Consider the following 16,343-nt stretch of genomic DNA (forward strand, 5'->3'; position numbering starts at 1 on the left):
GGCCACGCGCTTTCACAGCGACTCTGAGCGGGGACCCACGGGACAGGGTTGAGATTTAAGACCGTGGTTGTCCATGGAAACTGTATTTGACGTCCATTCCCCCAGTACTTTTATCCCTTAAAATGACACAACAGTAGAGAATGTTAGGTCCAGTACTCTATGGTGTGATTCTGTGAGGCCCAAGCACCAATACATGCGTAGAAAATATAGGGTTCTACGTTTACATGAGTCAAATTAAGCAGGGCGATGTCACTGAAGCAAAGTGGAGCATAGCGTGATATTTAATCTCATTTCCCTGCTCTGGCAGTCAGATTTGGAGGTGTGACGGTCTCCGCTTTTATTGATGTCAAGTCTTCTCTTTCTGTTTTTGTGTATCTGCCCCGCCTCCTCAGAGTGATTGACAGCCCAAGCAGAGGCTTCCCGCAGCTCGACATCAATCAGGAAAAACCAGCCGAGCCGAAACCAAAGAGCCCGAAATGAATACAGAAAAACAACCCCGAGCACCGTGACCCAAAATCGTACCTAAAATTAGGTTCAGAGAGATTCCGCGTGTTGACGACGACGGACTTGATGTACGGGGGAGGGGGGGGGGGGGATCACGATGCAAGCAGACACCGTTACCGTACAGAAAGCCATCGCCGAGGCAATGCTGACGCTCGCATCCGCAAACGCAGCCACTGTGCACTCAAGGCAATTGCCTGACGGTTGATTATTTATTCAAGAGGTTTTACGGTGGTTGGAAACAATTCTTGCTGAAGTGAAACTTTTCGGCGCGGGGCAAACGGCGGCACTTACGCTCCTGAGGGCGATGCGTCAAAACAATAACGTGGGCCGCCGTGCACATCTGCAGTCATTACAGCAGCTTTGCGCTGGATCGTCCGGTCATTAAGCTCAGAAAAGTTTGGTGCGGAAAAGACAAACGGTTTCGAGGCAACCGGAGGGATTTTTTAAAAGCTCGTTATGGTTAGTGTGGGGGAGAGCGTCGAAAACAGCGCACGCTTTCCACCGGCGAGCGGAGGCTCCGCGTCGCTCTCGGTAAACACGGGACCCGCAAATGTGCAATCGGAGCAGATCTGACTTTAACGGGAAAAGCAAAATCAGCGAAGCGCACGCAGTTGTGGTCGGGACCTGCGTGTGTGCTTCCTGAAGGAAATCAGCGATTCTGCCATTTCTCAGAATACGAACTGCGCAGGGCGCACACTTTTCAGTTTGTGTTTACCCTCATTAATGTCACGCGGCTAAATTAGACTTCACACTGCTGACGTTGCGTTGTACCCGATGTATGGAACTGAGAATACGAAAAACACGCTCCTCCAAAAATACGATCGTGCGTTTACACACGACGTCTCGCAACACATTTTCTTGACTGTTCTCTGCGTGTGTAAAACAAAAGTGTTCACAATATAGAAAAATAGTCAATAAAAAAAAGGACAAATGCTAACAGATCAACTGCTTGCTGATTTCTTGTACATGTACAGTTGCATGAAGTTCGTCGATATCCACACACACAACCAACCAAACGGACAATTTCTTTTTAGGCGTTTCCAGAATTTCCAGCATAGATGTTTTGCAGCAACAGCATTCAGGTTGCTGGTGGCAGGCCGGCTGCCAACTTTACGATACTAAAATTCGGTCTAGCAGCAGACGGAACCAAGCTTATTTTACACAAAGTACTGTGTGGACATTTTTTAAGCCTACTGTTCAATGGCCCGGTATATTTGGTTATTTTCCCCATCAGTTCTGCTCACTATCCGTAGTATCTCACTTCTACTCGGCCAATAAAATCAAAGCATGACAAGAGAATTTACCAACAGGAGGTCAGAAGGGTCAAAAGAGAGAACGGTAATAAAAAAAAATGCACTAATCACATTTCAACAACGATGGAACTTCAACCGCACATGAATTCATGTGTTAACTCACGTGTGATTGAAAATTCCATCGTTGTTAAAATATCCATCCGTCCATTATCTATACCCGCTTATCCTGGGCAGGGCTGCGTGGGGTGTTCAAGCCTATTCCAGAATGCACTGGGTGAGAGGTAGGAATACACCCTGGACAGGCCACCAATCTATCGCAGGGCACACACACCATTCACTCGTATCTATGGGCAATTTATAATCTCCAATTAGCCTACCTGCATGACTTTCTACTGTGGGAGGAAACCCACGCGGACACGGGGAGAACATGCAAACTCCACATAGAAAGGCCCAGGCCAGATTTGTTGCTGAAATATGATTAGCGGGCGTCTAGTGGCGCAGCCCGTAGAGCGCTAACCACATGCTCAGTGCAAGCCATGACGTCGGTGGTTCGAATCCGACCGCCGACCTTTGCCGCACGTCTCTCCCTCTCTCTCCTCATAATTCTTCCTGTCTCTCTACACTGTTCTATCAAATAAAAGAAAAACCCCAAAAAAAAAAAAAATATATATGATTAGTGCATTTTTAAAAAAGACAGTTCTCTCTTTTGATTGACAGGTCTGAGAGGAAGGGGGGCGGAGCCGCACCTGGGACGCTGGCGGGCGAGATGGGGCCGGAGCGGGAGTGGTTGGAGCCCACGGGGGAGCCCACGGGCGAGGGCGAGGGCCCGCCGCGCATGCCGGAGAGGTGGGGCGAGGCGTGGGGCGAGAAGGGCGACTGCGCCGGGTTGCTCTGCTCGCCCTGGCTGCTGGTGGAGCCCGAGGCGCTGACCGCCGAGCCCAGCCCCGCCTCCGTCCCCGTCGGCAGGTCGTCGATGGAGCCCGACAGGTCCTGGAAGGGGAAGAGACACAGAGTGAGATTTCGTGAGGACGTCTGAAGTCGTATGAGCTCATGGTAACGTGAATACTGCTCTCTCACTATTATCGTATTCAAATAAGTTACTTGCTTACATTGTTAACGTTACACTCTATACTCACGATAAAGTTATGGCCATATATAGAAGACATACTGAGTACTCTACCCATTCAATTGTCTGATTGCAACCTATTGAGCTTACTAGCAAGTTAGTAGGCACCTACAGTATAATTTGACTAGGCCGGGTGATTTTGTAAAAATGATTGGGCTCCATGAGATGGAATGAAATTTGCTGTATCGGGTGACAGGAGGTATACTGAGGCCTCCTAACACGATACATAACAAAAGAAGCATACTGGTGATGGATAAATACTGGAGGACGGGTGGACTGAGACTCGCTAAGCTTGTGAGTAGTTGAGAAGTAACACAGAGTGGGAGGATTCATCCACCGTCATCCTTCAGCATCTCTACAGACCATAATCCCTCCATGTTTCTGATGCAGGTTGTGAACAAAATACGAAAAACCACAGCCATTTTCCACCACTGGAACTCCCGAGCGACCATCTCGGCCAACCGAACGGCTAACTAAATAAAACAATCAACTGATCTCAGTCCACAGCAGGGCTCCCCAACCCTGCTCCTGGAGATCTAATGTTACCGTCGTGTAGGTTTTCACTCCAACCCTAACAGAGCACACCTCATTCAACAGCTAGAGATATCAATGAGCCGCTAATTAGCAGAATCAGGTGCGCCGAATTAGGGTTGAAATGAAAACCTACGGAAGAGTAGATCTCCAGTCCACAGCCACCGCCTGAGAAACTGAGGCATGCTGGGAATTCATCTCCAGGATTCTCCCAAAACACGCCAGGCGAAGCGAGAGAAAACGCGGAGGAGGCGGGACTACGCAGTGAGCACAATTCCTGCCCGGGCAACACCTCCCAGCAGCCCTCACTACTTTTGCCGTAACACTTTCTGGAACATTCCATCCAGACAGGCAAGCCCGGGCTCTCTCTGTCAACGCAAAGGGCACCGAGGTAATTTCCGAGCACTTACAACCAATCAGCTCTGTCGGGGGCATGTTCAGGGAACAGCCGGCCGATCATTACACTTTCAAACGCCTTCTCAGGACGGCTTAATGCTCGGGCGCCGCGCGTTAAATCACAGCCGCAAGGTTAAATATTGATCGCTTTTCAGCAGCAACCTCAGGCGGCCCGTCGAAGGTCGTTCCGACAGGCACTCGGGGTCTATTTCGGGCCCGGGGTTTTCTCCCGATTCCCGCGACGTCTACGACGCATCGAAGGCCACGAAGAAACCGGCGGGTATTTGAGGAGGAGCGGTAATGACCCGTCCACCCCAATCTGGGCCCAGGTCGTTTACAGACAGGCGGCACGAGCGACGGTCGCGCGCCGCTGCACGACAAGGACGAGCGCTCGCCATTTCCCTTCTTACGGTGCCTAATGAAACAAGGCAGTATATTCACAAATAATGCCAGTCACTTGTCAGCAGCACATAATAAACGTGTACTCAACAGCTTGATAGATACTCAAAGGCCATTATCAACAGCTAGGTAGAAGAAAGTGTTCCGGTTCCTCAGTGTGGGGGGGGGGGGGGGTTGGGGTTGAACTGTTTCAAAATTTGTTCTGTAACAACATTTTTGACAATCAAAACATTCTTCCCTGGCCACCAGACTTCATCCTTTTGGTCAGCTCACTTTTCAAAAGAATAGGATGTTCTATGTATCCTGGTAAAAATTTTGACTCTACGTCTGGTCACCCAATCTTATATCTTACTGGCTGCTGTAGCACATGGTGAATCAGCAGCAGGGACAAAGTGTCCTCAGACAAACTGACGCCGGGCTAGACGCTCCACAGCAGGAACAACAAAGAGCCGCGGCGCGCTAACACCCCGACGTGAGATGTACGCGTCGGCGAAGACGTGGCGGGAACATTTGGCGGACGCGGCGCCTCAGCCGTAGCGAGGCCCCAGCTCTACTGCCCGTGTCGCGTAGAGCGCTCCTGGACCTTTACAACATCAAAAAAATTCCCTCCCACGTAAAACACCTCAGAAAGCTACCCGCTCGACTGGCTTCTTTTCTAGATTATTCCATGGAAGGACTAGCAGCGGACGAGCAGGCGGACCGCGGGAACTCTGGACTGGCCCAACCCCCGAGCCCACCAAGTAAACAAAGCCATTCGTAATCCTTGGTGCGGACATCAATTTGAGTTACTGTAAGTTTCATCTAGTGACTGGAATTACGTTTTGTTTTGCTGAACTGTTTTAAGTGTTGTCTTTCATTTCTGTTAATGGGAACATACTGACAGAGTGATTCACAGTACAAGCAACATAATAACCTCATTATGTTTGCATACGCTATGGCAATAATCTACTGCTCCTCCGCAGCCAAAGCTACTTGTCATTTTGTTAGCCACTAGCTTGTTTTGGTTTCTTTAACATTACCCCTTTAGTCCCAAATGAGTCATCAGAAATAACTTCATAAATTCATCTGTTTTGTGTGGGGTTGTATGTCATTTTACTGTAATTTCACCAGTTCATTAACAAAATGGCATTGACCAATTTTATTAACAAATCTTCTTATTATAGATACCATTTGTCCTGTCTCTTTTTTCTTGGACGGTTCTACTGACGGTTCTAAGGCCTCATCAAGTAAACATTGAATGAATGTACGCTGGTGACTCAAATCCAGTATGCTACACTATCCCCATTTCTACTTCCAATTCCTCAGGGTACCATTCTAAATGAAAATCCCATTGATTCAGCTGACCCACCTGGCTAAATAGGTAAATGGGTTTAATGACAAAGCCTGAGTGGCTGACGGCGAGACGAATCTCACGAAGGAAAAGTTTCGACACTGTCCAGATGTCCGGCGTAAGAACGAGCTTGACGAACACCCCCCCGAGAGACCGGGTAGGGGCAGGAGGACCAGAACAGGTCGCTCCGAAGAGGACCCAGCTCCTGCGGATTTCGGGAAGAGGCGCAGACCCGGGCCGAGCGGTCCACCTGGAGGACTCCGCGGTGCCCACGCGCCCAAAACCAGCCCGCGTCGCTAACGAGCCAACGCGCGTCCCCCTTCCAATGTGGCCCGGCTCCAAATGGCTCCCCATTCTCTCTCTCCGCTACAAATTACTCCGGGCATTAAGTCTCCAAATAGCTGTCAAATACAACCAGCTGGCACCCCACAGCCATTCGTTCACCTCCGAGACGTGTAATTGTCATAATGAGATAAATATTGAGATGATCACGGCCACCTAGGCTCGATATCAGGAAAACGATGTTGCTGCAGAGCAGCACGGCGCTTGTTACGGTCGCGTTCCGGAACGGTGACCGTGGAGACGGTGGAACTGCGGTCTGATTGGGGCGATCGGGCCCGCGTAATGTCACCTCAGTGCCTCAGCGTTCAACGGGGGGGGGCGGGCAGAGGCGGCGGGCTAACGACGTGTGGACCGACAGACGGACACATCGGTGTTCGCATCGCGGACCGGCGCGGTAACCGGGTCGGACGGGCCGGTACGGCGTAGAGGGACGACGCCCCGAGCGAGTACGTATGTTAACGTTTTTTTTGGAGAAACCGCGGCACAAGAAGCGGCCCTTGCCCGCCCGGCGGCACGGCCGTCCATCATCCCGTCCCGAGACGGAGAAACGGCGGCGCGTTCGACCGCGTCGTTAAAAAGACATCAGGGAGCCGGACCGCGCCGCGGCGGGGTGTTTTCACAGACGTTTCCGGTGGGCCCCGTCCTTGCGCTCACAGACTCCCGGTCTCAAGTCTCTCACTCCCCGCCTCCCCCTCTCCATCCCTCCAGAGACAGGTGCATAGAGACATTAATATTTAAGAGATGCATAGAGACACACAGAAATGTCTGGAAAGAAAACTCGAAGTGGAGGGAAATTATTTTAACCCTTTGTAGAGTAGATTTTTCGGAATGTTTTTTGCAAAATTCTAAGTCAGTGTTCTAGAACTCCGCTGCTTTCATTTACCAGTAGTGTTTGCTACATCAGCATTAGAATGTTCAGTTGAGAACATTCTAATCACGTATTTGTGATCTCACGCCTTAAAGGGTTAAAGAGGATTCAAAAACTACAATGGAACACGGTACGAGAAGACCCTCTGCGTAAATAAAATGTATCAGCGTCCAATTAAGGATGATTGCAACGTGTTGGGCGATTCATCATACACCCTCCAGGGGAATGAAGTTTGGGGCAGACATAAATAACGTGTCACAGATACGACGGCAGACTGACTGCTGACTGCTGACGGGACAGAAAAGGTGCGACTTACGGCTGACGCTTTCAATTTTGGGATTTCAGCGCAAATTCCCCACGTTCTCTCCTCACAGCGAGTCCAGCTCTCGGATTTTTTATAATTGCTCAAGTCTGTGGTGCGCTCACTTTATGGCAGCGGAATAACATTATACCGGGCCTCGATCCGCTGAGAGGCGTCTGTCTCAAAGTACGAGAGAAGCTAATATTTTAAGGACGACGGCAGCAAGTTGCCGGCGCTTCCCGAGACGAGCCAGGCTCGGGGGGCCGGTGTTCCTTCGGTCCGGCTTTGTTCGGACATCGCCGACCCCGGTGCTCCGCGTGACCTCGCGGTCCCGACGCGGCCCGAACCGAACGGAAAGGCCTCGCTTCTTTTTCCCGGGCCTCTCCGCGTTCTGCGAGTACCACGCGGGTTCCGCACCGGCCCCGCCCGGGGGCCCGTGACCTTCTCTCTCGGCCATCTTGCTTCACCTCCGCTCGGTGGCTCTTTCACACCTCCGCCTCTCTGTTGCATCAGAGAGAAATTAACGGCTTGAGCCGGCCTGGCGCGCGCGAAACCGAAACCTCACCACCGCGCAGCTCCATATCCCGGGGAACGCCGTCGCGGTGTCCTGGAGCCCGGCCAGATCCGAGTAATCTGAGAGCGGCTGAGAAGCTCTTCCACCCAATGAGCTTAAAGAGGCGGGGAGGTCGCTGGGCCCGTTAGCCGTTAGCAACACGCCATGCATTCGTTTGTGAGGAGGTAGAGCTGTGTGTTTGTGTGTGTTTGTGTGTGTGTGGGGGGGACTGAAATTAATGAGCAAAGACTAGCATACTGGGAATGGGGGGGAGGGGGGCGGAGGGGGGCGAGCGAGAAATGGAATGACTCACTTCTCAACCAGAGAGAGATGAAAGTCAAACCAGGAAGGTCTGAACGTGCTTCTTTTTCGGCGAATGGAGCGGTGCGGATAAACCGGGAAAGCGAGCGCTGGGCACGTCGGCGTCTCCGAACCGTTTCTCGTCACGCGCCCCGAGTGCGCCCGGGAGACCGGGACGCGCCCGCGGTCGGACCCCCCCCCCCCCCCCTGAAAGGGGAAGCGTGCGGGAGTCCGGCGGACGGTCAATTAGGAGGCTTATCTTCATAAGCGGCTAACGAAGCAGCGATCTGGCGCCGCTTCCCGCCAAACGAGGGGGGGGTGGGGTGGGGGGATTAGCGTCGAGTTTCCCGGCGATTCCCCCGACGACGCCGGGGAACGACGAGGACCGACGAGACTACTTAAGAGGAGGGCTGTTCCCCTAGCGGAGGGCTAATTCCTTTAACAAAGGGGCTATTCCCCCAACGCCGCTCGCCGTATCTAATAACAGAGATGCTAATGAAATAAACGCGCTCCTTTCGTCACGAGAAAGACTTCGTTATGGCTGCACACCCTACGCCGCGGCGCTGGAGCGGACGGGCGCTCGCGCTCAGGTTCCTCCACGTTCCCCTAAAAACCCGAAAAGCCGAAATCGTTTAGCGTTTATTTGCGACGGCGACGCGATTTAGTTATCGGGAGCTTTATTTGGGGGGAATGTTCCCGCAGCTGCCAAGCCTCTTTGATGCATTTCGCCGCGCGTTGACGTTCTCCGTCGACCGGCTGAAGGGCCACTTAACGACGACGCGTATTCGTCCGGACCTCTAGCTCGCTACATTTATGAATATATTTATTTATTCTCTTTGCCACGGAAAGCTGTTTTAGCCCCTCCTCCCTCTCCCTCTCCCTCCTCCCCTCCTCCCCTCCTCAGCCGCCGCCCATGAAAAGCAGGGCTAAATAAATACACTGTTAAAATTCCTCGTTCGCGATTCGGCGGCTCCTCCGGCTGTAACCCCGCCTTTGAGCGATGAGAAGCGCGGCGCGCCCCCTCCGGGCGACGCGCGGCCGCCTGAATAATGCACCGTGCCTCACGCCCGTCTTTCGTCGGCGCGGGCGACGGGCATTAGCGTATCTCCCCGGTCGCCCCGGCGCAGAGGGATAATTAAAGCGGAACCGGGAGAGAGCCGCGGTAACCGCCGGCGTGGAGCGGTTCGACCGCGCAGCCCCGCCGACTCCACGACCCGAGACGGACCGCCGGGGCTCTGCGGTCCTCTCCCCCCCCGCATCACTCCCTCCCTCCCTCCTCTCTCTTTCCCACTCTCTGGCCCGCTAACAGTTCTTCCTCTCCTCCCTCCTTCCCGACCCCTCCTTATCCCTCTCTCGCACCCCTCCCGCCCTTTACGTGTCCCGCCCCAAGTGAAGAGGGGCGCCCCGGCGTGTTCGGCTGGGTCTCTCGATCCCCACCAGGGGGGTTCCCGCGCCCCGGGCCCCGCCCCGCACTGCAACACTAATCCGAGCCCAAACACAGAGCAGCTGAGCGGGACAGAACAGAAGCGCCGTCGTTTACAGGTCTAAATCCCTCTCTCCCTGCATCCCGCTGGATACGGCGACATCCGACGAGTTCTGCTTCCGCAGAGCGAGCTGCTCCTCCAGGGTCCCGCACGCACGAGAAAGGGCTTCAGCTGCATTAAACAGGCTTTTATTTATTTATTTTTAAACCCACACGGTGGAGAGGGGGCTGCACACACAATCTTTAAGCAAACAGACGTGTAGCAGTTTAATTACCACCGCGTGCACCTTTTTTTTTTTCTTTTTTTTAAATCCAAAAAGACGAGCTTGGATTAAAAAAAGATTTTAGCATCACGCGACACGTGATGTTCATCGTGGCAAACAGCGCAGTGGCACGAGCTAGGAAGATGCTAATACTAATACTAGAACTAATAGCAGCTGGCGATATCTCTGGGAAGGGAAGAGAAGGAGAGAAAAAGGGAGCGAGAGAAAGGAGGGAGGGAGGGAAAGTGCTGACTTTTTAAAAGTTCTTGATTTCATGATCTGTCTAAAACAGATCAAAGCGGAATTTTAAAAAAAAGTAACTGCAAAACCAACCAACAACCAACTGAACCCACATAATTAAAGGGAAAACTATGCATTTCTATTCGAGCACACGACCAAGATTCAACATTTCCTCCCTCACCGACCGCACAGCCTGCCTCATTTATTGCCTACTTATATTTAAATTATTCCAGGTTGTTAATCAATTTATAATATGCATTATGCATTTTAAAAATTGAGAGAGAGGGTGAAGGGGGCGAGAGAGGGAGAGGGATAGAGAGACAGACGCAGTCGACGACGAGACCAAGAGAACCGAACAAAAGATGCTCTTAATTGGAGCCGCTTTGCTTTTGATTTCAGGCTTTTTTTTCCCCTCCTTCTTTCCATTTTTGCAGCTTTTAGCGCCGTGACCGGATGCCCTCGCTCTCTTTCTCTCCGTCTCTCTCTCTCTCCCTCTCTCTCTCTCTCTCTTTTATCGCGGCAATTCGCCGAGGACCGCCTGAAGCAGACCGCTCCTCAGACCGGGAGGGAGGGAGGGAGGGAGGGAGAGATAGAAAGGGAGAGGTCTGAGCCGAACCCTCGAGCCGCGTTCATTAGCGATGCGCCATTCCGCTGACTCAAGAACCCGATGCGGGCGGTTACCCAAGGACAGGGACGCGGAGCGCATATTGATGGGGGAAGCGCGAAGCTCCTCCCCCACCCCCTCCCTGCACCAATCGTTCCCCTGTGCCATCTATCTCTCCGATTAGCATTCTTTTAAACAACACCGTGAGGACACTTCAGAAGGTCCCGAAGGCCCGAAAGCCTGGGTCTCGCCTGAATCGCTGCCCACCGTGATGTGAGGCCTTGCTGGGTCTCCGTTCGTGAGGAGGAAGAGTTGCTGAGCACCAGCCTCCGAGGCTGAAATCCGCAGCAGACGTTCTGGGAGATACGAAGCCCCCTGCCTCTCCCCCCCACAGTAAAGCTTGACTGCAAAAGAATGGCCTACAGAGTGCTTCCTAGACAGGAAATGAAGTCGCAAGAATGGCATAGGTTAAATCGGCTAGGACGTGAGAGAGGAAAAAGAGAGGAACACTGCTTTTTAAAAAGAAATGCACAGATTCACGCAATGCTTTGTTAATAGAGAGACATTTACGAAGCCATGCACACATGTTTTCTGTAAAGTTGGGTATTGTAGGATTTTATTGATTCTGATCCTGGTTCTGATTCTGCTTATCGAATCTGGTTCTTACTGAATCCCAGATGTGATTCTTATCATATTTTCTGAGTAAGAAATAAAACCAAAAGGTTTCAAAAGCCAAAACTATCTTTATTAGCAGATTCTGGCAGCTATAAAATGTAAATAACCAATAATAATGTATGGTATATGGTGTCTTTTCTTTCATTTTTGGTAAAAAAAATAAATAAATAAAAATAGAGCAGAATATAGAGAAATAATCGAGTTTCTCTATCAGAAGTTCTCGGGGGATGAATCAGAGGAGGGGAGATACTGCTCCGTGAATTCGTAAATATCATTCTCTACCTTGCCAAATAAAAGTTGTGTGTACAATGTTGTGCTTTTTGTATGTTACTTGAGTGTGAGGCGCTACTAGCATTAGCTGAATACAAGGTTAACCATATGGAGTTGACTTCAACAATTGAATAGACTTTTTTTAGTGTTCAATGTACTTCACTCATTTTGAGAATGTGACTGAAAATACTCTTTCAGGATTCGATAAGCGACTTCTTCAGTTCAGGTTTCTGAAATTTTGGAACCGGTTCTCGATACCCAACCCTAGTTTTTGGTGCTCTGCAGTGCCTTCAGAAATTTTTACTTTCCCTTCTCAAAATTTGGCACCTCAGATCCCACCGAAACTGGAATGTCCAATTCACAAAGTACGTACGAGCGTGCTCGTTTATGTCCCCGCAGCCGGCTCAGGAGGGCGAAGACGACGTGCAGTTCAACTCTGAAACCCGCAGTGCTAGCCACGGTGTGGTCGGAGGAGGAGACCCGATCATACACGCGTGAAGAGGGCAAGCCACTGACATCCAAACTGCCAACAGGTCGCTCGCATAATGAACACTGCTATCCCCACCAACTGAATCGCTTCTGTATATTTCCATAAATGGGTTGAATTTATCGTATTGGTGGAGGGAAGAAAATAAATGAATAAATAAATAAATAAAATGGAAAAAGAAAAAAGTTGAGGAGTGAATGCTTTCTGAAGACACTGAATACAGTCCTTCAGACTGGCCTGCTTCCGCAGCTCGTGAACAGAAAAGACTCAATAAGATTTCACGGGTGTGTGTGTGTGTGTGTGGTATTACAACGGTGCCCACGCTATTTCTTTACCGCTCTGGAGAAACGATTTTTTCCACAGATACCATACGATACACATTTTAACTCTAAAATACTAAATGTATCACTTAAAAAAATATGGGAATCACAATACAACACTCAGCGGAATAACTAGGCTGGAATAGTTCCATATGTTTATTTAGTTTTGAGACATCAGAAAATAATCACTGCATAAAATGTTAATGTGTAATTTACACCGTGCAGTGTGCGCATTGTACCGCAGTCTTCGGTTCAATTAACACCACGCTCAAAATCATAAGTGGCTCAGAAACGAAATGATGTTGTTGTTGATGTTCCCTTCCCTCCGCTACTAAAAATATTTAGATATCGTCATCAGGCTCCTAATTATTTTTCGTAGGACTGAAGTTCTCTGTGAAACAAATGTGTAACATTGTCTGCAAATTAACGTGACCTATTTACACCAGAAGCACAGCGCCACGACAGTTTAACTTTCAGACATCCAGTTCCTCTGCAAACAGGGAAAAGGTGTGTAATTATGTAATGTATAAATTCTCACTTGGAATTCAACATTAGAAGGATACTGCTGTAACAAATGGGCAGACCTGATTTTTTTTTACTCCAGGATTTTAAAAAAAGAAAAGAAAATCCAGTCTGGTAGGAGCCATTACATGCCGTGCGCAGTACAAAGAGTGCCCAGCAGATGGCAGTCAGCCTTGGACCTGCAGGCTGAGAGCAGTGGGGCAGCTGTTCTGCTAGATTTGACAAATATAATCTCACCAGACAGCTCGATTAAGCCGGCGCTCGGACCGTCTCCTGTTGGAGGAAGCAGAATGTACGCTCTCATCAGCAGCGAAGCCCCACGCCCGCACCTCTCGCGCTGAAACGCTAACGCGAGCAACGCTTCGCGTCAAAGTCTTTATTCTGCGTACCTGGTAGCTCTGTAAACAAAATGCAAATGAATAACGATCGAAGGCTGATCACCGAAGACAGCATTATTCACGAGTTTGGAGGCGAACTTTGGAATGCGTTTCGCTTTTTTAAACATTTTTTATTATTTTTTTTTTACTTTGCCTTCGACAGGAGTGCGGTTTAATGTCTACAAGCTGCAGACACTCCTGAAACCCGGTCTGAGGATATTCAGCACAGCAAAAGGCCGATTTTTATTTCCTGCTTTTTAATTAACCGTAACTATGGGTAGCAGGAGACCCTCCCCTGGCCGCTCTCTCAATTTCCACTGAGCACCGTGTTAAGACGTCTGCAACGCCGGCCCACAGGAGGGTCAGTCCGTCGGCTCGACGCGAGGAACGGAACAGGCGGCCGTCGAAACGGCGAACGCAGGGGAAGCCGTTACGAGGACGTCAGGCGCTGCGCGGTCAAAAAAGGTTAAGGCAGGAGAAGGAAGTTAAAAACGTTTTCTTTTTTTTCTTTTTCTGGCTTTCTGGGTGTCATTAACGACCGCAGAAAGGCCGCAGCAGACCGCTACAGGCTCCCGGCCTAAAGAAGGACCCTCCACGGAACTCCGCCTGAACATTTCAGGACCGTCAGTACACATCTGGGGTCATACACAGGGCCCAGTTAAAGAAGGACCCTCCACGGAACTCCGCCTGAACATTTCAGGACCGTTACTACACATCTGGGGTCATACACGGGCCCATTAAAGAAGACCTCCACGGAACTCCGCCTGAACATTTCAGGACCGTTAGTACACATCTGGGGTCATACACAGGGCCCAGTTAAAGAAGGACCCTCCACGGAACTCCGCCTGAACATTTCAGGACCGTTAGTACACATCTGGGGTCATACACAGGGCCCAGTTCTGTGACTACGAGCGCTACACCGACACACACCCCTCAAAACCCCCCTCCCAACAAGAGAGCAAGTGCTTACTAACGTATAAGAACAATAAGGGCATTTTTCAACCCAACTAACTCAATGTTTATACATCCGTACATTATATATGCCACAGCAAAAACTTCTCACTGAAGGACGGACTGAACAGCCAAAGCATTGTGGGTTTTTTTTCCATGTCATATCCAGACCCAGACAGAGCTGCCCTGACCACAAAAGAAATGTCAGCGCAGTTACTAAGTACAATAATGCAGAGTACAATAATGACTGAAGAAGCAGACTTTACATTATAACCGAACGCACGTACGAGCCGGACTGAAGGTTAAGGACAAAAGCTTTGACGAACGGAATGGAGAGGCAGAGGGAAAGGCGCCGTTAACGCCAGCACGCGGTATCCGCTCTGCGAGTTTTCTGCACAATGGGCAAGTGAGCAGCATGTCCCATCAGAGCATCGGTGCTCAATCTGGCCAGCTTCTCCACTTGGGCAGCAGCCAGGCAGCGCCGACCACTGGAACTAACCAGGACAAGAAGAGCGTGTGTGTGGCCCAAAAAGCAATGTGGCTGGGCGCGCGTGTGTGTGTGTGTGTGTGTGTGTTGGCCGGGGGGTTTAAAGGTAATGAAATTATACGCAGTTTGCATGGTCAGTAAGTAGTGAGTATTAAAGACCACATACGGTAATGGAAATAAATCTATTTTGTCACAGAATTCACAAATCTTTTGTAATTAAGTGAAGACCAAGAGAGCCTGAAATCCTGAATTGCATTAAAGTATCAAATCACAACCAGAACTCTCTTTGAATCTCTGAATTTGGAAGAAAACAGGAAAGAGGCAGAGGCAGAATGAGACATGCAAATACAACATGGTAGTCGTGTGCTACGACATGGCCAAAACTGCAGATCGGTCAGACCAGTCCCTAACCTGGGAGGACCATACGTGTGCGTGCGTGCATGTACGCATGAGTGTGTGTGTGTGTGTGTGTGTGTGTGTAAGCTTGTGCGTGTATATGTGCGTGCGTGAGTGTGAGCATTTGTGTGCGTGTGTGTGTTGTACTGTATGAATGCATGCATACGTGAGTGTGGGTAAGTGCTTGTGTGTGTATGTGTGTGTGCGTGCATGTGGATATGTGCATACTCAAGTGTGCACGTGTGTGGGTGTGTGTGCATGAATGCGTGCCTGTGTGTTGTATGTGTGTGCGTGTGTGTGTGTGTGTACACCCAGAGGTACCTTTGACTGATATTAGATTCCAAAGCTCATGGGAGCCAAAGACAGCAGCAGTGAATTATAAAATATCTCCCAAAGAGGCATGTAAGAGGGCTGAATATAGATGCTCCGTAATATAATAATGTATTCGTCTGGAGGGGGCGGGGGGGGCACGAAAAAAAAAAGGAATCGCGGGAGAATTTTGGGAGTCATCCAAGTCTTTCATCATCTTTGACGTGGATTATTAAAAAACATAATTAAGCCCATATAATTACCCCCCACCCCACCGCACCCCACTCCTGACTAATCGATGGAGTGGAGGGAGGAGAGACGGGGTGGGGGGGGTTGGGGGGGGGCGTCTGCGACTCCGCTGCCTGATCTCCGCGCCCTCGGCCAGCCGAGATGGCGGGGTGCCAACGTGGCGCTTTTGTCTGCCGTCTTGGTGACGGGCACAGTCAGAGAGACTGGCGGCGGGCAGGTGAAGCTTTTTAAAAAAATATTTTTTTTTTGCGCACGCAAACCCTCGTTCGTTTGCGTAATCGAAGGTCTAGACAACATATGTCCGCGGACACGACGTATTACTCCACATTTTTTCCCCCCTCCGTTGGGACGGGGGGTGGGGGGGAGGGGATGACGAGTAGAGAAAGAATTGTTTTTGTGAAACTGTTTTTTTTTTTTTTTCCCTGACTGGAAAATAGAAAGACAAAAACCCAAAATGTGAAACTGTCAAAATAGCGGTGACAGTGACGCAGTAGGTACGGAATGGCGTACAAAAGTATTCCAGCGTGCAAAAATATTCCTTTCGGTACATGTTATTTTAAAAAGACCGTGAGGTGGTGTGTCTCCCCTCAGCAGATTACAGCAGCGCATATTACAGCAGCATCCGGCAAACGCACCGAATATTCGCACCGTACCAGTTCACCTGAAAGCCGGCTACTGCTCCGCGCGGAAAGCCTCCGGTACGAACGGAAAAAAAAAAACTACTTTCGCCCGGTTAATTATTTCAGGCTAATCCTGCGAGAACAGATAAACTCTACATGACGAATCAGTGTTTCTTCCCCTCGCTTG

At 50.2% G+C, this 16,343-nt stretch overlaps 1 protein-coding gene across 7 annotated transcripts in view; it reads right to left on the reverse strand.

Moving 5' to 3' along the window:
* Positions 1–16,343, reverse strand: part of arid1b (AT-rich interactive domain 1B) — a 113,146-nt gene that overhangs the window by 37,150 nt on the left and 59,653 nt on the right. For all 7 annotated transcript variants that reach the window (XM_064339832.1, XM_064339831.1, XM_064339836.1 and 4 more), the window contains one exon: positions 2,504–2,747. In XM_064339832.1, coding sequence (XP_064195902.1) covers positions 2,504–2,747 — 244 coding nt within the window. The remainder of the gene's footprint in view (positions 1–2,503; positions 2,748–16,343) is intronic.

This window comes from Anguilla rostrata, chromosome 6, assembly GCF_018555375.3.
Source record: "Anguilla rostrata isolate EN2019 chromosome 6, ASM1855537v3, whole genome shotgun sequence".
Lineage (NCBI taxonomy): Eukaryota > Metazoa > Chordata > Actinopteri > Anguilliformes > Anguillidae > Anguilla > Anguilla rostrata.